General features: G+C 46.5%; 2 protein-coding genes across 2 annotated transcripts; one reads left to right on the forward strand and one right to left on the reverse strand.

Moving 5' to 3' along the window:
• Positions 1–6,966: 6,966 nt before the first annotated feature.
• LOC4338906 (protein YIP4b) lies at positions 6,967–10,894 on the reverse strand. Its single transcript, XM_015783908.3, has 3 exons — positions 10,295–10,894; positions 7,595–7,669; positions 6,967–7,491 (listed from the first exon to the last, which is right to left on the reverse strand). The coding sequence occupies exons 1-3, from the start codon at positions 10,796–10,798 to the stop codon at positions 7,231–7,233; spliced, it is 840 nt and encodes a 279-aa protein (XP_015639394.1). The 5' UTR covers positions 10,799–10,894; the 3' UTR covers positions 6,967–7,230.
• Positions 10,895–11,795: 901 nt separating this feature from the next.
• On the forward strand, positions 11,796–14,912 carry LOC4338907 (bZIP transcription factor 12-like). The gene is made up of 4 exons (XM_015783909.2): positions 11,796–12,606; positions 12,729–12,800; positions 13,689–13,718; positions 14,556–14,912. The coding sequence occupies exons 1-4, from the start codon at positions 11,983–11,985 to the stop codon at positions 14,631–14,633; spliced, it is 804 nt and encodes a 267-aa protein (XP_015639395.1). The 5' UTR covers positions 11,796–11,982; the 3' UTR covers positions 14,634–14,912.
• The last annotated feature ends 7,359 nt before the right edge of the window (positions 14,913–22,271 follow it).

A 22,271-nucleotide genomic window follows, 5' to 3' on the forward strand; every position in this document is an offset into this window, starting at 1 on the left:
AGGCCCATTACAGTTACAATTGGTGTAAAAGTTGTTGGAGGTTTGGGGGCACTCTGTAGTCTGTAGCGGGAGATTTGATCGTATACTACAGTATCTCGGTCTCTCGGATGAACTACGGCCGTTTAAAAATAATTTTTTTTGGGCTCGTTCGGTTTGGACGAAAAACAAAAATTTGGAATTATAAGGATTAATTGTTAAGTGATATTCAGTTCATAGGACATGTAAGTACAGAAAAATCGAAGAAATATTTCATCCACTCAAACCTCTTGAATAATTTATTATATATGGATTGAAATTTATTAGAAGTATTGTTGGGAGCGCTCCCATATTCCAAGCGCCAAACGTGTATCAACCAGGCCCACCTCACCCCACGTTCCATCATCCCGCTCCCACCGTTATCGGAGTAAACGATTTACTTCGAGAAAAACAACTTCTCTGGTTACGATCCCACCCCACGTCCCGTCATCCCACTCCTACCGTTATCGGAGTAAACGATTTACTTCGATAATAAAAACAACTTCCCTTTCGATCCCACCCCACGTTCCGCTTCGTGCTCCCACCATTATCGGAGTAAATGATTTACTCCAATAAAAACTTCTCTACTTCTGGTATATATTCTATTTTTCCCGTACCCAACCAACCACTCTCACCCCCACTTCATTTTTTCCTTTTTTTTCCGGATCTGAATCGATCCACCATCCCAGCCCACAGATCGGCGACGCACCATGGAGGACGACGACGACATCGTGGCGGTTGATGGCGGTGGCAGCCGGTTGATGGCGGCGCTTGAGGTGAAGGCACTGCTTCAGGCCTCGCTGCCGCAGCATCTGCTTCAGATCGATGCTGAAGAGACGTCTGGCGCATGGCGAACGAGGTGGAAGTCGTGGGGACGATGAGTTCTCTCAGCAATTCCTAATGAAATTCTTGATTTTCTTGCAAGTATTGTATACAATCTATGATTAATTAAATTCTTTATCCTTCTTGATTCTATGCAGTCTGACTTCGATTGGGTTGAGCACTCATCTTGGTGTGCTTCTCTATTCTCCCTTACATGGCGGATATCATGTTCGTGATGGTCAATCGATTTGGTAACATCGGCAAGAAACTGTGATTTGTTTCATCAAAAACAACGGCGACCTCCATCTTTGGCTTCGTCGCCGGATCCAACTCCTACTGAGGTCGCAGCGGCCAGACTTGGTGCTGCCTCGGCTCCAGCCTCCATCTCTGCTGCTTTGTCTTCTTGCTCTCTCTAGTAGGACAAAAACTCCATTAAGCCATCATGAGGAACTGGGGATGGCGTGTATTGTTGTGTGTGTGTAAAATTTTTATTCTTGTGCTTTTACTATGATGTGCATGTAAAATCTTTATTTTTTTTGTCCCGTGATTTAGGATGCAGTGATTCAATATATAAGTAAAAAAATTATTCACGTATTATTTGGGGTAAACTAATTAGGCCCCAGTAACTCCCTCCTTATTTATTTTTCCTTTTTTTTCCTTGCTTGATGCACTCACTATAAGAAATCATCAACCAAGGCTAGCAATAATGCAATTACTATAAGTTAATGCACCATCAATTTTCATTTACATCGATAGTAATATGAATACTACAAGATTTGATCAACCAATGTTGTTCTTAATCCAACTACTACAAGCACATGTACCATCAATTTTCATTTATGTCGACAGTAACTCGATTACTACAAGGTTTCACCAAGCATGGTTGTCGTTAATCCAATTACTACAGGCACATGCACCATCAATTTTCATTTACATCGACAGTAATTCGATTAGTACAAGATTTGGTCTTAGTTTGTTGCACACCATATCGTAACTACCTCGATTGGAAACATAGATAAACCAATTACAACGATTATTTTCAATAGACCACTGATTTTATAGATCTGTAATTGATTTACCCTGAATTCAAATAGAACTAATCTACACAAATCGAACGTGGGCAACCGAACACCAGATTTTGCGGACTCTGGACGCGATGTGCGGTGCTCGGAATAATATTCCGCGCTCTAGCGCTCAGAATAGCGCTACCGTGAAATTTATTATATAGGGGCTCCTTCATTTTTTTTCTCTATTTCTATGGGTTAAATTTCCTCCAAACCAAATAAGCTTAACTTTTGTATGTTAGATTTATGGGCTTATTTTGTTTGGATCAATTTTTGTGTTATCAAAATAATGGTAGTGACAAAAGTTGCTAAGGTTTTAGCACTATCAAACTTGGTGGTATACAATTTGAACTAGTGTGTGTAAAAAATAGTCACAATACAAAACATCCATTTGATACTAATGAATTTGCCAAAAAAAATTGGTATGAAAATTTTGGCTTCAAACCAAATAGGCCATATATACAAAAGTTTACTTATTTTGAGATGAAAGAAGTGTTGGTTTACTCTCATCTACTAATAACATGTGGTGTCATGATTGTTCGACGATATACCACGAGGTGTCTCCCAAAATTACTTGACAAGGTGACAATCAAACAAGTATATATACAATTCCTCCTATGAGAATAAGGCATCAAAATCCCGATAAGCCAACATAAGCTACGTTGAGTCGAAATTTGGAGGAATCTTAAGAGCTAGCCGTCGACCACAATAATAGGATCATTTCAAACCGACATAGTTGTATAGCTTAAACTATGGCTTTCGTTGTACATTTCGTATTCGGTGTGTCCATAAGACAATATATATAAGGGTAAATAGGACGTAGCTTTATGGTTATTAAGGCTATAGCGATGCTCTGGTGTCGTTATAGCATCGTGGCGTTCCCGGAAGGGCAAGGCATCCTCCGCCTTATGGCATGAACTGAAGGAGAGAGGGTAAGAGCAGAGGGAAAAGGTTTGTTGTCTTGTTGTTGGTCCTCCTTGACGTCGCCCTATCCCTTCTTGTGCTGATGGGGAGTAGAGGGATTGCTGTTGTTGTGCCATATGAGAGAGAAAAGGTGGAGGAGAGGAGGCCATCGGTTGCAAGCCTGCAAGAAGGGAGAGATGATAGGAGGATGGTTTGCTTGCTGCATCATGCATAGGAGGAAGAGAAAGATAGATACGAGGAGCATGCAGCAGTGCTGCACAATGGGGGATAGAGATCTGGATGGAGGTCAGGTGGTGGTTGCTGGAACTGGGAAGGAAGTTGTTGGGTAGGGTTAAATTGCTCCCTACTAGGTCAAGAGAGGGAAGTAGTGGTCCCAGGCTAGATAAGTGCTTAAATGGGATACTGTTGGGCTAGACTGGGATAAATAGAGTACCCTATTAGCATATTTACATTCCATATTTCTTATTCTTTCTATTATTTCATTGCACGTAAGGTATTGCCATGCCATATGCCTTGTCGCTATGGCGGTAAGGTTGTGGTGGGTCGTTATACCTCGCCATACCGCCTTACTAACCTTGCCATAGCTGTATTACCTATTTCTAGGGGCCTAGATCTATAATATGTATGTTGCTTCCTTGCTACAGTTTTGTTGGCATCTTGCTTATAATAAGTTGTGTCTTCTCTGGCTTAAACTTGGTATGAAATTATCAGGTAACAGTGTTGATCACTCCTTACACTCAATCAAATTATTTCTCGATTAGCAAAATGCATGTGCTTAATTTATAAGGAAGGCATATGGTCCAATTCTATCTAAAGGAAATATATATATAATAAGTTTCGTCTTCTCTGACTTAAAAACTTGGTACGAAATTACTAGGTAACAATATTGATTACTCTTGAACTCAATCAAATTATTTCTAGATACAAGTGAAGATAATTTTAATTGTTTGCATTACCCATATGAGCAACTTCGAAGATCCTTTGTATACACTACCCATATGAGCACCTCCAAAAATCTAAGACGACATATCTTGACATTGGCGATGTCACCATGAGTGTCTCGCGATGTGAACGTCGCCTAGCACTGAAAGAATAATTAGCTATAAATGTAATCTCGTGACGTGGACGTCGCCTAGCACTGAAAGAATAATTAGCTATAAATGTAAGCACCCATATCAAATCTAGGATTTATCCCGTATAAGCTATTTCACCACAAGAAAACTAACCAGTTAAATTACTCTCACTTCGCGATATACTGTACTTTTAGTTTGGAGTTCACCTCGAAATTCACTAAGTCGATATATTGTCCTTTTAGTTTGGAGTTCACCTCGAAATTCACTAAGGGTATGGAATATAATGTTGTGCGGGTTTCCAAGTAACAGTGTGCCTAACATCAAGTTATGTTTTCCTGGCCATATTCCAACTTTTGGCTTTTTCAATTCTAAGCTAAAATTTTGTCCTTTGATTAGATTAGAAACATCTAGGCCGATGAACAACATTCACCGAATAATACGGAAGCTAGAGCTGCCTTAACGTATGCGCGTGTATTTACGTTCAACCGGGAAAGTCGTGTCTGCGTAGCTTAGGCCTCTCTTTCCCCCAATGTTGTGAACTTGTGTTCTTCTGCAGATCAAAACCTGGAGCGAGCATCGATCTAGCTAGCTAATTGTAAACCACGATCGAGGTTTCGATTAAATTCAGTGTAACCGCATCTGCAAGCATGAACACTGTTAGTTCGTTTTCGCTTGTGCCTTGCATATGGAAACCAGATCTAAGATCACGAACATCTCGTCGTCGCAAGAAACAGATAAATCGATCTCGAGTATAGCATCCAATCATCCATTTTTACAAAAACCGATTGCTATGATCTACTGCAACTAGAAATCTACAATCTTGAATCTTGCATACCTCTAACAATCGACTCAATGATGCGCATCATGAGCTACCATTTCTTGATCCTTAGCTCGAGCGACATGCTTGTCACGTACTACTTGTGCCGCTCGATCGATCACCTTCCCTTGCCGGCCACCGCCGCGTCGTTCGCCGCCCTCTTCGTCGTCGTCGTCGTCGTCGTCCTCTCGCCATCCTCCTCGGCCGCCCCGGCGACGACGACGACGACGTGGTCGTTCGGTCTCCTCGTCTCCCTGTACACCGCCGCCAGCGACCGGAACCTGGGCCTCCGCCTCGCCTCCCCACCGATAACCACCTCGTCGATGTCGCCGGCAGCCGCGGCTCTCTTCCTGCTGCAGCTCTCCACGGCCGCAGCCGCCGCCTTGCGGCCGGTCGCCGCCTTCTTGCCGCAGCGATTATTCTTGCTCACGCTGTCCGTGCTCCTGCTCTCCGACTCGCCCCCGCCGCCGTCGCCGCTGCAGCAACCGCTCAGCTGGATGAGCTGCTCCGCCGCCTCCATGTCCAGCTCCGTCGCGCCGGCCATGACATCAACCTCCACGAACATGCCCGATACAGGAGATAGATCGAGAGAGAGAGAGAGAGAGAGAGAGAGACGACGACGACGAACCACGGCGACCACAAATAGCCCCTCGAGGAGGATCACCACCGAGCCGTGGATGGCGCGGCCAGCCAGAAGCTTAAATATAGGATTCCGCCGCGTAGCGGGAGAGATCGATCGATCGAACGAACAGGCCGAGGGTGAGGAGGTGCCAAGGAAAGACTTGGAAGGTGGCAGGAAGGAGACGACTCGTCCTTGTCGTGTGTCTTGCCTCGTTTTAGCTTTTGCTTGGACTCTTGTATTATCTTCAGTATTTGCCTTGGCTAAGGCGTGTTTTTTTCAAGGAAAAAAAGCAAGAAGGTTATCTTATACTTCCTCCATTCAAAAATATAGACTTAACCATCCTTAACCTAAAAACCAAAAAATAATTATTTTTTAAATACTCCCTCATAGTTTAGATCACCCTAATAAATATAATGTATGCACCCAATACAATTAAATATCTTGAGAATAGAGGATTTAAAAAATGATAATATAGTGAAAAAAAAGTGCTAGTGATTAATAAGATATGTAAAACGGAGGGAGTGTATTGATTGAGAAGGAGAGAGCTAAGGGCCTGTTTGAGATGAGAAAAAGAATAAAATTAATAAGATATGTAAAATGAGGTGATAATTGAGTATTAATTATCACAACCTTGAAAATAGATTAATATAACTTTTATAAAAGAAACATACCGTTTAACCGTTTAAGAAATGTGAATGTGGAAAATGAGAGAATTTTCCTCTCTTTCTACTTTTGCTGAATGCAGCCTAAGTTTAGTATATTTGTCTTGGCAACAACTCTCTGAAACTCGACCCCGTCCGATTACAGAAGTTGAAGCCATAACCGTGTAAAAACATCACGAATTCCGCTCAATTCGTGTTTCTTGTATATATTTGATTTTCATTGGAATTCAAAGGATGGCGGAAGCAACCGTAGTGACGGGCTTGATCAGGACGCGTATTGTGTCGGCTGCTAGCAGTGGACGGAGGAGCACGTAATAGATTACATTGACCTTGAACGGAGAGATTTTGGTTAGCCGTGACGGCGAATGAATAGGTCTAAATCTCTCAGGTTGAAGTATTGTCATGATCGTGTACTGTACATGATCCATTTGACGCGTTGCAATGTATACTGTATTAAACTATAGATCACTTTCACTTGGGATCAGTAGTGCGTGATACTGTATACATACACCAAGTCAGAAGTTTATGCTAGTAGTACTACGTCTTAAAGCAAGTCAGAAGTCATCAGCAAGTTCAGATTGGTCAGTCACACTGTCTGCAGAGTGGAGACGATGAGAAGTGCACATCAATTGCTCAATGGACCAGAAATAATGGAGCAACTCATATGCGACCAATCAATTCATTCCCAATTGTTTCATCAATTGTAGCCTGTGGCGATTTGCACGGCTGTTTCAGCACGGCAGAAACCGGATTTACCGTACTTGGATCATTGACCCAATACGCAATCATCCAGTTGCATCAACCAAAAATTCCAGGAAACAGTCATGTACTGCGTAGGCAGGAAGTACTGTTGCTTTCAGGTCAGTTAGTTACCACCAGCTAGCAGTCAAGTAATACAGGATAGCAGAGCCGTGGCAACATGGCATAGATGATAGATGGTAGAACCAGAGCACCGCGCACAAGCCAATTCAGCAGTCTACAAATTATTTTAGATTGTGCAAAAAGATGAATGTGCCTTTACAATATATGTACTATATATATTCTACTGCATTCTACTGGAGTAGTACCCTACAGCCTTACGACTTCTGCTTATAGAAAAGGAAAAAAAAATCATAGCTGAACTAAAAGTCAGCAACAACGACAACAGGAACGTGTAACTAATTCTGTATGAATTATGATGCTCAAACGGGAAACAAAACTCAGGATTAGTAGCATAGCGACTATTCCGCCCTTAATCTATTGCGATGATGAGGAACCCAACAGAGACGTACATAAGGAAGACAGGATATAGTGCCAACGCCTTTCTCCTTGGGTTAACAGCAGCACTCATGAATGGATATGCTGCCCAGGAGCTCCAGGCCAATGTAACCACTACTGCAATGATCTTCAGTAGTACATTATCCTTCAGCATGCAAATCAAAGCTCCGACATCCAAAGGGAACAGGCAGTATCCAAGAAGACTCAGGCTCTGAAAGAAGTTGATGCGCCCACCCTACAATGGAGTGTTTAGTTATTGGCAAGAAAAGAAAATCCGTTGGTTCTGAAGGGATTTGAGAATTCCCAAGCAAGCATATGATATGAGAGAGTAAAAATACCAGGAGCAGCACATTCAATGTGAGAATTATAGCACCAGCAGCTAGTACAGCAAAAGCAACAGCAAACACTTCAGACTACAAAAGACAAAGCAAATCATCAGAATCAGCAAGTGATATATCATGTCATGCCAAAGAAGTAGAACAGCACCCTCAGGAAATTGAACTATTGAATATCCCTGGAATACTGGCAAATATGTTAAATCTCTGATAGGAACATTTACAAACTACAAATTGTAGAGTAAATTGAAATAGCTTCCTTCTAATGAGTGTGCTTTCTCTGTGTTACTGATGGAACGTTGTACAAGCATTCAAATGCACGATTTACTAAATATGGTTCTTATTGTTGCATCCATAATTTTACAACAGGAAATGTATTAAAAATCTAATAAGAATATCTAAAACTACAGAGTGCTGTAGAAATAGGACACTACTTTATCCTAATAGGGGAGTTTTCTCTTTGTTACCCATGAAAATTTGCAAGAGCATTCAAATGCTCAAGTTACTAACAGTGGTCCTTATTGCTACATCCAGAAATTTTCAATAGCCAATCCTCTCATACTGTTTGTCAACACACACCTTACATAAGAACCTGGTAAACATTATAATCTGGCAAAACCAAAAATATACTCATGAATCAGACAAATATCCACAGAAAAAAAAAGATGATACTTCTTATTGATGCACAAGGTTGGAAATGCTATGTGAAAATAGGAGTCCAGAGATTCATTAATTATAGACTGGTCCCCAATACTTTCTTCCAGTGCTCTAAAGATGGTCCTAGGTGGCACTAAAGCACTAGGAAATATCCTGTTGCTGCAGTTTTTGCCAAATCAGCTTGGTAGGCACCAGTGCTGTCTAAGCAGGTTAGATGCACACCTAGGCAGGCTAGGCATCTTTCCAGGAATACAACTCAAATGCACAATTCTTCAGACTACGAATAGTTTCAGTGTAGACATTGTATTACATTCATGCATGCATGAATGGAGGAGATGTTTATAGATCAGGAATTGTCAGAGTATGACTATTAATAGCACATAATGTCCCGGATATAAACTCTGTATTCATCAAATTTGACTAGGCAAACTAGATTTGAGTTACACCTCAGGACTTACATAGTCAAGTTTAGCTCTTGATCTCATAGTGAAGATGACTACTTAGCTCTACTATACAAACTGATCCAGCTTTTCAACATTAAACTAAAGATGCTGGAATTTATCTTGTCTGCAAGATTTAGCATGATATGCCTTGTTTGACATATTTAATTTAAGATGTGTCATAGTCTGTTGCAGCTACAATGGTGCAAAACAGTGAGAGAGCAAGCTAGCCTTCCATTAACAATTTTAGTAGAAATCGACACAGCCATAACCATTATACATGAATCTGATAAATAAGTACAACATTTACCCATTTCTTAAACTTCATGACGGACCAAATACTTAAGAGAGAGATATATACAGAGATAACTGTATCCAGAATTCCATATGAGATGCCTTGGAAGAAGCATGTGCATTAGGGAAATTAGGCATAAAAAATTCTAGGAGGATGCTCCAATTTCTCCAAGTAATTACTAACACATGGAAATAACATTTATGGGACTATCTACACATCTTTCAACAGAAATTGGAGCTAAAAACTGTCAGTTTTTTTCCCGCCGCAGGATACATGGACAACGGCCAGGATCAGCAGGTCTCTATGCACGTGCTGGTTTTGAATTGTGCAGCCCGATTAAATGATTATCTAAGCAACTGTGTACTGTTATTATCCTTTACCAAAATCAATCAATTTTCAGATGGTAGGATTAACAAAAAAAATATTATTAATCATAAAAACCATTAACTTGCAAATTACTATGTCAAACAAGCTTACTGGAAAACATAACCTAATTTATTTTCCATTTGAAAATTGAAAATAAAAATTACAAATAAATCTACTCAAAGTTACATTGTAACTACACTATAGTTACAATGTTTATAATGTAACTACATTGTAACTTTTGTAGTTACACCAAAATTATACCGTAATTTTCTCTTTTGGTGTTATCTCTGATTCTCGGTGCATATATAGTCGTCTAGTTGCTCAAGTATTGGCTTGTTAGGCAGCGAATAATCAACTCGTCGGTTTAAGTAGAGAATACAATGCTCCAGAAGTCCAGAGTACATACGGAGTATATCACATAGAAGTCCAGAGTACATATCACTGAGATGGAGGTAGAGCTTTAATGATTGCCGTGTGAAACGTGAGGAGTTTAATTACTGTACATATACAAGAGAGCAAACAAATGCACGAATCACAACGTCATATCTAAGTAATCTAACGAACGAGAAAACGACAATTTGTTTTGCAAAAATCTGTCGACAAATTTCTAGCAGATCCTAACATTTATTGGATCATTCAACGGTTAGTCAAGCTATGATTTTGTAATTCACAGTCGTTTGTCCTGCAACATCTGTAATAACTGGCTATATCTTCTTTGAAGCAAAATCCAGAATGGATTCCATTATCTAAAAAAATTCAATGGATAGTCGATGTATTTTCATCTAATCAATGTGATTTTGGTGATTCAAGTGCTCTACAGTTTTACATAGCATTTTAGGTTTTGACATTAAAGGGTTGGGGAATCAACTAAATCTAATCGATCATGGAAAGAGATCGGACTTCACATAAGAAGGCAGAAAATCAAATGCCCAGATGCCGTGGTACCTTCTTGACGGAGGCTGACCAGGAGAGGGTGAGGCCGAGGAAGACGATGAAGAAGAAAGGGCCCCAGAGATCCCAGTCGCGCAGCGCCTTCCCGGGGTCCTCACGGAAAGGGTTTGGGAAGACGACGAGCTTGAGGTTGCTGACGATGCGAGCGAGGTCGCGCTTGACGGTGTCCAACACGGGCTCGGTGAGCGTGTTGGGCGGGGGGCCGAACCCGTCGCCGGCGATGGCGACCGAGACGGAGGAGGGGAGCGGCGGAGACGACGACGACGCCACGGAGGAGGAGGAGGAGAACGGGGGGAGCTGCGGCTTGGACCCGGCCACCGGAGGAGGCAGCAGGGGGGGCGAGCTGGAGACGGGGATCGAGGCCCGCGGAGGCGACGGCGGCCGCGCGGGGAGCACCGCGGCCGCGGAGGGCGGCGCCGCGTGGATGAGGCTCTCGATCTCGTCCATGTCCGACTGCGCGGACGAGGAGTGGAGCGGGATGGTGTCGCCGTGCGACATCGCGGCGGCGGTGTGCCCACCGGCGGCGATTTTACCGTGCGATCGCGAGTCGCGACGGCGGCGGGGAGAGAGGGTGGAGACGTGTGCGCGAATCGCAGAAATGGTGGTGGTGCGCGCGGTCGTGTTTTTGTGCGACCCGACCCGATCGTGTTTTTCGCTAGTGGGGCGTGGAATGGATCCGCGGCTCACGGGCGACACGATGCGGGGGGCTCCGTGCCTCCGTGTACGACATCACCGTGCGTGAAACCGCGACACACGGGTACACGACGCCACGCCCGGAAGCACGAGGTGAAACGGCTCACTCAAGAGTTTACTGAACTGTTTGAGGGTGAAGTTATCGTCACCCCCCACAATTTAATTGTTATCGCTGTTACCGCGAAAACCTTATGATTACTATGAGATATAAGGTGACTTTAAAAATTAAGTTACCACATGTGATAGTCACGATTAGGGACGAAAACGGTTATCGACCGATGTCGTTTCCGTATAAGAAGTACCGTTTTTTTTATCATACTGTTTTTTTTGTTATTTATAAATTTTGTTTTTTTTCTAATTTCTATCTACATCGTATTAATATCGATACTGAGTACTACCTTCAACCCAAAATAGTATTTTTCTTGTAACGTTTGACCATTCGTCTTATTTGAAAAATTTATGTAAATATAAAAAAAGATAAATCATACTTAAATTGCTTTTGATAATAAATCAAGTCAAAAACAAAATAAATAATAATTCTATAATTTTTTAAATAAGATAAATGATTAAAAGTTATAAGTAAAAACATAATAAAACGATAAGTATTTTGAGAGGGAGATACTAGTTTAAATGGCAAGTATGATACCGATTTCAACCGTTTTCACCCCTACCCTTGTAAAGGACCTCAGCCGCGCCGATAATCCGCGGCCGCGCGCGGGGGGCCTCGCAAAAACACAAAAGCACACGCACGCCGCGCACAGCGCAGTCACTCACACTCGCGGTCTCCCTCCCTCCCTCCCTCACGTCACGTCACACGCGTCGCGTCGCTCGCTTGCCTTCGCCCTCGTGTCGAGCACTCTCTCCCTCTTTCCATTCCGGCTCCAACCAACCAACCACCCCCCCCCCCCCCCACCACGGCGAGAGCCGCCGTACAGCCAGCAAGCTGCCGCGCGGCGCGAGGTCGCCGAGGCTCGGGGGCCGGCGGGCGGATGGCGTCGTCGAGGGTGATGGCGGCGGCGGCGGCGTCGTCGTCGTCGTCGCCCCCGCCCCCGCCCCCGGCGGCGGCCGCGGCCGGCGGGGCCGCCGATCTCGCGCGGTTCAGGAGCACCAGCAGCGGCATCGGATCCATGAACATGGACGACATCCTCCGCAACATATACGGCGAGGCCGCGCCGCCGCCTGGGGCCGCCGGCTCGGCCCCGGCCCCGCCCCCGGCGGGGGAGGCGGCGGGGGCCCCCGTGGCGGAGGTCGCCGCGCGGCGGACGGCGGAGGAGGTGTGGAAGGAGATCTCGTCCTCGGGAGGGCTATCTGCTCCCGCTCCAGCTCCCGCGGCCGGCGCTGCGGGTAGGGGTGGCGGGCCTGAGATGACGCTGGAGGATTTCCTGGCTAGGGAGGATGACCCTAGGGCAACGGCCGTGGAGGGGAATATGGTTGTGGGGTTCCCTAATGTAACGGAGGGTGTGGGTACAGCAGGAGGAGGAAGAGGCGGCGGCGGCGGCGGGAGGGGGAGGAAGCGGACGCTGATGGATCCAGCTGACCGCGCAGCGATGCAGCGGCAGAAGCGAATGATCAAGAACCGCGAATCTGCGGCGAGGTCCAGGGAGAGGAAACAGGTTGGGCTGGATTCTTCAGTGGGGAGAGAATTTGATGCATTCATCAAGTGGGTTTGGGGCTGTTTGGCTTTGCACAGTCATGAGTTCAGAACATGATGCTTTCCATTTTGTTCTCAATGCAGGCGTATATCGCAGAGCTGGAGGCTCAGGTCGCGGAGCTTGAGGAAGAACATGCACAGCTGTTAAGAGAACAGGTACTGTTTACTTTTGCGTTTTTGGAAATGTTATCTGTGAAATGTTGAAATGGAGCATGGATACATCAACCAATTATACTCATTTGCCGCTTTATTATGCCTGAACTCTTTCTGGTAGTAATTTTTCCCATGTTAGATAACTGCTTAGTACATTACATTATTTCAGTAAAGCACCAGGGCATATTGGGATAAAAGGGACACTGACATTTGAACTGTCAGCAATTCAGGATGTTGGTGTGTTCAAAATATAAAGTTGTCATGCATCTTAGGATGGTCGCTATATAATGTTAGTGTTTTTACAGCATGTAAGGCAATGCTTGATCCATGGAAATTCACTAATCAAACAGAAAATGTATTTTAGTATTAATATTTCAGTACCAAATATGTCAAATCTTTCACATAAGTAAAATAAGGTAGTTCATATCCCTGCCATTTTCCCCTTATTTTGTTGAATGAATAAAAATATTATTTTTGTTGGCCTTAGTTCATTTCAAGACTTTCATCTGTTTCTTTTCTTATACAAATAATTATGAAGTTAAAACATGTGACCACCAATGAACTCTTGGTAGTCTACTGTCTTATGTATTTCCCAGTGCGTAGTGTCATATGTAAACAGGTATATATGACGTATATTGTTGTCATGTTCTTGAGGTAGATACATTTTCCCCATTACTTCATTCTCTAGTATGAGCATTTTGCTCCTTGCAGTGTCCAGACCAGGATTACCCCTTAAAAGTTGTGCACTATTCTTTTCAACAAATTAGACAGACAGCAAATTGCTAAAAAGAGAACAATTTTGCCCTGTACCTTGATTATGTTCTATCTCTTGTTCGGCTATATGGACTTCTACCAAGTTTATCTAATTTTACCATCTCTGTTGAATTGCAGGAGGAGAAAAATCAAAAGAGGCTTAAGGAGGTAAGTTTGATTGTCTAACATAATTGCTTCTGTATCTTTTTTACTTTGAAACTTGATTTAACATCTGTATGGTACAGTATCATAATATGTCCTTAAAAGTTTCATTCTGCTTGAGAGCTGAGACATTTAATTGAGTTGCATATATGTTTCCATGTTTAAAGTCGTAGTGTGGTTTATTGGACATTTAATACAATCTTTTGGAAAGCGTATTGCAGAACTTTTAAGCTTTTTAAAATGAAGGCAGTCGTTATGTCAAATTACATGCTTCCTTGGCCATTTTGATCTGGTTTTTCTTACAGGAGCTAACAAGCTTAATGTCTCCATCGGTGTTTGGTGAACTAAATAATTAATGCACTGATTAATCAAGTTTATCTGCACACTATGTCAGCTTGCTTGGGATTCTTTATTTCATGTTTGGTAATACATGATTCAAATAGTTTTTTGTTATTTAGAAGTGGTCCGTCCAGCAATCCTGACAACTATTTCTCACGACAACACTGCTTGTCAAGTTGATCCACCCAGGTATAGTACAATAAGTTATCATTTTGTCCCTACCATTGGGGGTGGATGGCGCTTGCTGCATGCATATGACATAATGAAAATGGTATCACATCTTCTATATAACAATGTTTGCAGCCCAAATCTAGTACATTGAGGTGTTCATATAGCAAATGTATACACGATAAAAGTCCATATTTTCTCCCAATCTAATTTCTGTGTTGTTTTTAAATTTATTTTGCTAAATTTGTTGTTTGTTATTTGCTGCATAAGTATGTAGTAAGCAAAACATGCCATTTTTTTTACTTTATTTCTCAGAAATGGCACGTGTTTATGCAGATCAAGGAACAAGCCGTTGCAGTTGTCATAAGGAAAAAAACACAAGATCTACGAAGAACCAACTCAATGGAATGGTAGAAGTAACCCAATTTCTGTTGTTACTCTCTTACAGCTACAGAGATTCTCCCGTTTTCTGTTTCCCCTAGCTGATGTTTCAGGCGACTTGGTAGAATAGTCAAGGCTTTCAGGTGACATGAAATCTCAAATGCCATCAGAAGGTGTAGCTGTGCGTGATCAAAATGTCACGCCATTCAGAATTGGTCTGCGATCTGTTATTTATTTGTCATCAGGCTCATGCGGCTAACTGTGTGTACAAACAAGAATAAGCCGGTTTACATGAAAGGTAGATTAATGTTACAGATCTGAGCCACCTGTGTTTTGAGTGTGTTTCTCTTGTGTTTCCACTGATGAAAAAGCCTTCGATTTATTCTTCATTTCTTCAAATATAAAAGGAAAAAAAGCAGTGCTGTTTATTAGCTGATTTGATTTGAGCTGCTTAGATGTGGGGCATCCGGGCATATCACTTCATTGGGCTCGATCGTCTCGTCCATTGTCAAAACAGTAGAGAGCATCTTTCCATTTAGAAAGTTGCGTAACGGAAATTTTCATCAGAACTGGAAAAGGACAGCATGAGTACGACAGTATCGGTTATTAAAAGGGACAGCATGAGCATGGAAAAATGGTATAGAAATATAAAAAGTTTTAGAATTGGTCACGTTTATTAAAAAATAGGCAAAATTAAATAGCGAGAGGTTGTGATTGGTTGAGAAGTAGAGATAGGTCGAAAAAGTGAATGGTAAAGGGTTGTAATTGGTAAGTAGGTTAAAATAAATAGAAAAAGGTTGTGATTGGCTAAGAAGTGAAAAAGGGGAATGGTGGAGAGTTGTGATTGGTTAGAAAGAAAATGTTGGTGGAGAAGTTGTTATATTTTGGGATAAATCCTGAGTCCTAAAAGTTATTATATTTGAGACATACTCCTGTTATATTTGGGACGGAGGGAGTACGCTGATATTTACCAGTACAATTCGCCTGCGGGCCTAATTGGCACTCTTGGATATATACTCCATCCCATTTGATCATCCTCTAAATTTGTTGAGGTCTTTTCAAATTAATCATCATCTAACTGATATCTATTTGTTTATTCGTGCATAAATAAATAAAATTGTTACGTTTTGTTTGTTTATGTGTGCAGAGTAAATGCAATTATAGTATGTCTATTCGTTTATCCGTGCATAAATGACATCGTCGCATGTCTTGTATGCATTCAATTGCACATTTGCATACCCACATGTATGTAGAGCATCTTATCGATGAGGTTTAATTTCAAAAGGAATGTTTTTTTTTGCCTTGGTCTCGACACCATTTGCAAATATGATGGTCAAATTGAAAAGAGGGACTATTATATTCCAATTCATTTGCAAATTTTAAATTTTACAACTTCATTTTAAGAATAATTTAAGTTAATTTTGTCATTTTGTTGTCTACTCTCTCGTAATATAACTACTTGTAGTATTCAAAATTTACTCTACAATATAGTTACTTCTTCGTATATACCGATCATAAATATTTCTTGTTTAATTTCTTTACCTATTTCATCTCAACTAATCAATCACAACTATCATGTATTTAATTTCATCTCTCTCTCCTAATCCTGGTAAAAAATTTTCAGAAGTGATTATATTTTAGGACAAAAGGTGTTCCTCTCTGTTTTTTTTAATGATAGCGAAAGAAATATGTACTCCTTATGTTTCATATCATAAGTGTTTTGACTTTTCTCTTAGTCCAACCTTTCTAAATTTAACCTAGTTTATAAAAAAATATAATAACATTTTCTATACAATTAAAATTTATTCAATGTTATATCTAATGAAACTAATTTGGTGTGGTAGATGTGCTAGATTTTTTTATAAACGTAGTAAAACCTAAAAAAGTTTAACTAGAAAAAAAAATTAAAACTACTTATAATATGGAACGGAGGGAGTATAAAATTCTACCTAAAATTTCAGTTACAATTCAGAATCTAAATTAAAAATTACACTTGCTTGTTGGTGGTAAACTGCTCTACAAAATATATATGAATTAGAGCAACTCCAGCAAAACCCTAAACGCACCCCCCCCAAAAAAAACAATTTTGGAGTTAAGAGTCGACAGCGAGGCGCTTGTGGTGACTTCGTCAATCTCAAGGATTTACTGGTCCAGTCTTCAAAGATGCTCATAGGGGTAGAATTTGTGTGCGTGTGTCGGTGACATGGGACCGGGAGTATCATGACTTAGAGACTTGAGGCAGACACGATCACCCACGTGGCCTAACCCCCTCGGGGGGGGGGGGGGGGTCGGGCCCGAGGGTGATATGGCCGCCCTTCTCTTTGTCTCCCCGAGGGGTCGGGCCCGAGGGTGATATGGCCGCCCTTCTCTTTGTCTCCCCGAGGGGTCGGACCACTCCCGTCTTGGCCCCGAGGGCCGAGGCGCCCCGACCCCTTGTGGGTTTTGCGCCGCGTATATGAGGTAGGTGAGCGTAGCAGGGCTCACCTAACCACATTTATTGCGGTTTGGACGAGCGCGTCACGCCGCATGTAACGCAGTGCAGCGCGCTCGTTTATCCGGTCTGTGATCAGTCACAGACCGGTCAGATCATGGGTTAGGTGGCGACAGGCGGTCTGACGCACGCCTCGCCCCATCCCGTCAGGACAAGAGCCTCCAAGCACTCGTCCCTAGCCGGAGCCGGCGTGTTAGCTCCTGGAGATGGCACGTTGGTTCCGGTCAGATATATGCCAGGCTTCATCCTAACCATTACAGGCAAGATATTGTATGAAGAAGGGCGAACATGCAGATTGTTAAACTGACACGTGGTGGACAAGAATGACCGATTTGTGACCGGTCTGACAATGGTCATGTCGTCAGCAGACAGCCATGTTCCCACGTCGCGCCTGCTTCCGGCGGAAGTGGAGGTAGGTATGGGCCGTCCCATCAGAAGGTCATTCGGACGGCAGCCATACAAATCTCTGTCCATTAATGAAGAGAAGTGAAGTAAGAAAGAGAGGGAGAGATGGTGCATGTGGTATCCCCTTGAGATATAAAAGGAGGACCTTGCCCACTTAGAGAAAGGGGAGAAAAAAGGATCCCAGAACGATTGGGGGCTGGCTCGCACTTTGTAGCTTCTTCATACACAGATCCACCAAAACACAGGAGTAGGGTATTACGCTTCTCAGCGGCCCGAACCTGTATACATCGCCCGTGTCTTGTGTGATTTCACTCTCGCGAACTTTCCACAGACCAAGAGCTTAGAACCTCACCCAGGGCCCCCGGCCGAACCGGCAAAGGGGGGCCTGCGCGGTCTCCCGGTGAGGAGCCCCACACTCCGTCATCTGGCGCGCCAGGTAGGGGGCTCTGTGAGTGATCTTCTGAGCTCTCGCACTCTTTCGTGTGCGCCAAGCTTTTCCTGTTCAGCCCGATGGCCGAACAAGCAAAGGCACACAACCTCTCTCCGAGTGTTAGCGGTGACGACGGGGAGCCGAACCCACGCCGTCGAGCTCGTACTCCACCGCCCCCTCCACGCCAAAGTCCTAGGCGAGAAGAGGCGCTCGAGAGGGTTGAAGGATCCGCGACTTCGACATCCACGGGTGATGGGGAAGGGCGGCGAGATGGGGAGCGTCGCCTCCTCGTCTACGGCGACGGCAGCACGCCCCAGGGCGCGCTCCAAGCTGCGGGCGCGCTCCTACGTCACCCGCCCATTGTCCCTGACCCGGAGTCTCCAGCCCAATGTTGGCTGGACGACGTGGCCAACTTGGTCATGACGGCACGGCAGCGCCTAGGTGCTGGTGGGCGGTCCTCCGCCACCAAGACCTCTGGCGCTGCTACCACCGGCTCCGTATCGTCAAGGCGAAGGGCGCGGCGAGCGGCGGCTGTTGCTCGCCATTCGGCCGCCACTCCTTCGTCAGCGCCTCCGACCCAGGAAGATCTGCGTGGGGGGCCAGATGCCCGCATCGATATCGAGCGCCGGCGTAATGGCCGACGTGCTGCCCACGCAACGGAGGGCGCCACCTCGTCCGGAGTGTCACATCAACACGGACGCGGGGATCAGCCCTCCGTGCCCCCGGTTGGTGGTGTCGGCTGTAGAGCCTTTGTGGCGAGCCTTCGGAACGTCCGTTGGCCCCCAAGGTTCCGGCCCACCATCGCCGAAAAATATGACGGGAGCGTCAACCCCGCCGAGTTTCTCCAGGTCTACACGACCGGGATCGAGGCCGCCGGGGGTGACGACAGGGTCATGGCGAATTTCTTTCCCATGGCCCTGAAGGGACAGGCGCGGGGTTGGCTAATGAACTTGCCACCCGCGTCCGTCCACTCTTGGGAGGATTTGTGCCAACAGTTCACCATGAACTTTCAAGGCACATATCCGCGCCCAGGTGAAGAAGCGGACTTACATGCAGTCCAGCGAAGGGATGATGAGTCACTTCGCTCATACATTCAGCGGTTCTGTCAAGTCCGCAACACCATACCATGCATCCCTGCACACGCGGTGATCTACGCGTTCAGGGGGGGTGTGCGGCACAACCGCATGCTCGAAAAGATCGCCTCCAAAGAGCCCCAGACTACCGCGGAGCTTTTTCAGCTCGCGGACCGAGTGGCTCGTAAGGAGGAGGCATGGACCTGGAACCCCTCCGGTTCCGGTGTGGCAGCTTCGGCCGCCCCCGGATCCGCTGCTCAGACAGGGCGGCGTGACAGGAGGAGGAAGAAGAGGTCAGCCCATACCGACGACGAGGGTCATGTCCTCGCCGTCAAGGGCGCTTCGCGGGCCACCCGAAAGGGGAGGCCTGCGGGCGACAAAAAAAAGGAGGCCGGTGCTCCTAGCAGGGAGCGCCCAACCGGCAAGTGGTGCATCGTCCACAACACTTCCCTTCACGACCTCGCGGACTGCCGCGCAGTCAAAAGTTTGGCTGAGCGGACGAGGAAGTGGGAGGAGGAGAGGAGGCAGGAGCGCCGAGAGGGCAAGTCCCCGGCGGTTCCTTACGGCAATCGGCGAAGTGAGGCCAAACAGAAGGCCCCCGCCGAGGACATCGATGACGGCGATGATGACCTAGGTTTCCAAGAGCCTGGGGCCACCATTGCCACTGTCGATGGGGGAGCGTGTGCTCACGTTTCTCGCCGGAGCCTCAAGGCCATGAAGCGAGAGCTTCTGGCCGCGGCCCCTACTCATGAGGCGACGCGCCGGGCGCGGTGGTCGGAGGTTGCCCTCACCTTCGACCAGACCGACCACCCACCGTACGTTGCCCGGGGAGGACAGATCGCAATGGTGGTTTCTCCCACTGTTTGCAACGTGAAGCTGGGGCGTGTCCTCATTGATGGGGGAGCAGCCCTCAACATCCTTTCCCCCGCAGCCTTTGACGCTATCAAGGCCCCGGGGATGGTGCTCCGGCCGTCCCAGCCGATTATCGGTGTGACGCCGGGTCACACTTGGCCGCTAGGTCATATCGACCTCCCGGTCACCTTCGGTGGATCCGCCAACTTCCGCACGGAGCGGGTGAACTTTGATGTGGCGGACCTCAGTCTGCCCTACAACGCGGTCCTAGGGAGGCCCGCGTTGGTGAAGTTCATGGCGGCAGTCCACTACGCCTACCTCCAGATGAAGATGTCGGGCCCCGGTGGCCCCATCTCTGTCCATGGCGACCTCAAAGTCGCGCTTGCTTGTATGGAGCAGCGCGCGGACCACCTCGCCGCCGCGTCCAAGCCCGAGGGTGGCGACGAGAGGCTTGGCACCTCCGCCCCCGCCGCCCCGAGGCAGCGGATAGTCACATGCGACGAGGTCCCGGTCAAGGAGGTTGCCCTGGGCGACGGCCCGTCCAAGACCACACGGATCGGTGGTCTTCTGGACGGCAAATAGGAAGACGCGCTCGTCTCTTTCCTGCGGGCAAACGCTGACGTCTTCGCATGGAGACCGGCGGATATGCCCGGGGTCCCCAGGGAGGTGATTGAGCACCGTCTCGCCGTGCGGCCGGGCGCAAGGCCGGTCCGGCAGAAAGTGCGGCGCCAGGCCCCGGAACGTCAAGCCTTCATCCGCGAGGAGGTGGCGCGACTTCTGGAGGCCGGATTCATCCGCGAGGTCATCCATCCGGAGTGGCTGGCGAATCCGGTGGTCGTTCCCAAGGCGAACGGCAAGCTTCGGATGTGCATCGACTACACCGACCTTAACAAGGCATGTCCTAAGGACCCTTACCCCCTGCCTCGCATAGATCAGATTGTCGACTCCACAGCGGGGTGCGACCTTTTGTGTTTTCTAGATGCATACTCTAGTTACCATCAGATTCGCATGGCTAGGGAGGATGAGGAAAAAACTGCATTCATTACCCCCATAGGAACTTATTGTTATACGACAATGCCCTTCGGGTTAAAGAATGCAGGTCCTACTTTTCAATGTACTACTCGAATTTCTTTGGGTAGCCAAATAGGACGTAATGTTGAGGCTTATGTCGATGACTTGATTGTAAAGACGCGCAACCAAGAGACCTTACTCTCGGATCTAGCGGAAACTTTTGAGAGTCTCCGCTCCGCCCGCATAAAACTGAACCCCGATAAGTGCGTGTTCGGTGTACCTGCGGGCAAGCTTCTCGGGTTTTTGGTCTCTGCCCGAGGCATTGAGGCCAACCCCGAGAATATACGAGCTATAGAGCGGATGCCCCCCCCCAGCAAGCTTAGGGATGTGCAATGCGTCACCGGTTGCATGGCCGCCCTAAGTCGGTTCATATCGAGGCTGGGAGAGAAGGCGCTACCCTTATTTAAGCTCCTCAAACGCTCCGGGCCGTTTACTTGGACGGAGGAAGCTGAACGTGCCCTCACTCAGTTGAAAGCGTATCTCAGCTCTCCCCCAGTTCTGGTCGCCCCGGAGCCAAATGAACCCTTGCTACTCTATTTAGCGGCGACCCCGCAAGTGGTTAGTGCGGCGTTGGTTGTGGAGCGCGATGAGGACAATCCTCATTCCGCGCACCCCCACCCTGTGCTGGCTTGGCCCGGGAGAGAGCAGGGAGGAGAGGCCCCCGAGCCGAACGGTGGCCCAAGGCCCCCGACGACCGGAGCAGGCCCTCTGCCCGCTTGTCAGACGGTGCCAGGTGTCCCCGACACCCAGGATGGCCCGAGGGCCACTGCGGGAAGGCCGCACCTATCGCCCTCTGACCCCGAGGCTAACCCTGTGCCGACTCGACCCGGGAGAGAGCAGGGAGAAGAGGCCCCCGAGCCGAACGGTGGCCTAAGGCCCCTGACGACCGGAGTTGGCCCTTTGCCCGCTTGTCGAACGACGCCAGGAGCCCCCGACCCCCAGGACGGCCCCGAGGCCACTGTGGGAAGACCGCCCCTGTCATCCTCCGACCCCGAGGTCGTCGGCACAGAAGACAAGTGCGCCCCGCGAGGCCGCTTGGACGAAGAGTGCCCCAGGGACGTGGCCCCTAGCGAAGAGGATCGGCCCCACCGAAAGGTGCAGCGGCCCGTCTACTTTGTTAGTGAGGCCCTCCGGGATGCCAAGACCCGATACCCTCAGGCCCAGAAAATGCTTTACGCTATTCTGATGGCCTCGAGGAAACTGCGCCATTATTTCCAGGCGCATCGGGTTATGGTGGTTACGTCTTACCCCCTCGGCCAAATCTTGCATAATCGAGATGGTACTGGACGGGTGGTGAAATGGGCAATCGAACTTTCTGAGTTCGATTTACACTTTCAACCACGCCACGC

The sequence above is a fragment of the Oryza sativa genome, chromosome 5 (genome assembly GCF_034140825.1).
Source record: "Oryza sativa Japonica Group chromosome 5, ASM3414082v1".
In the NCBI taxonomy this organism is placed as follows: Eukaryota; Viridiplantae; Streptophyta; class Magnoliopsida; order Poales; family Poaceae; genus Oryza; species Oryza sativa.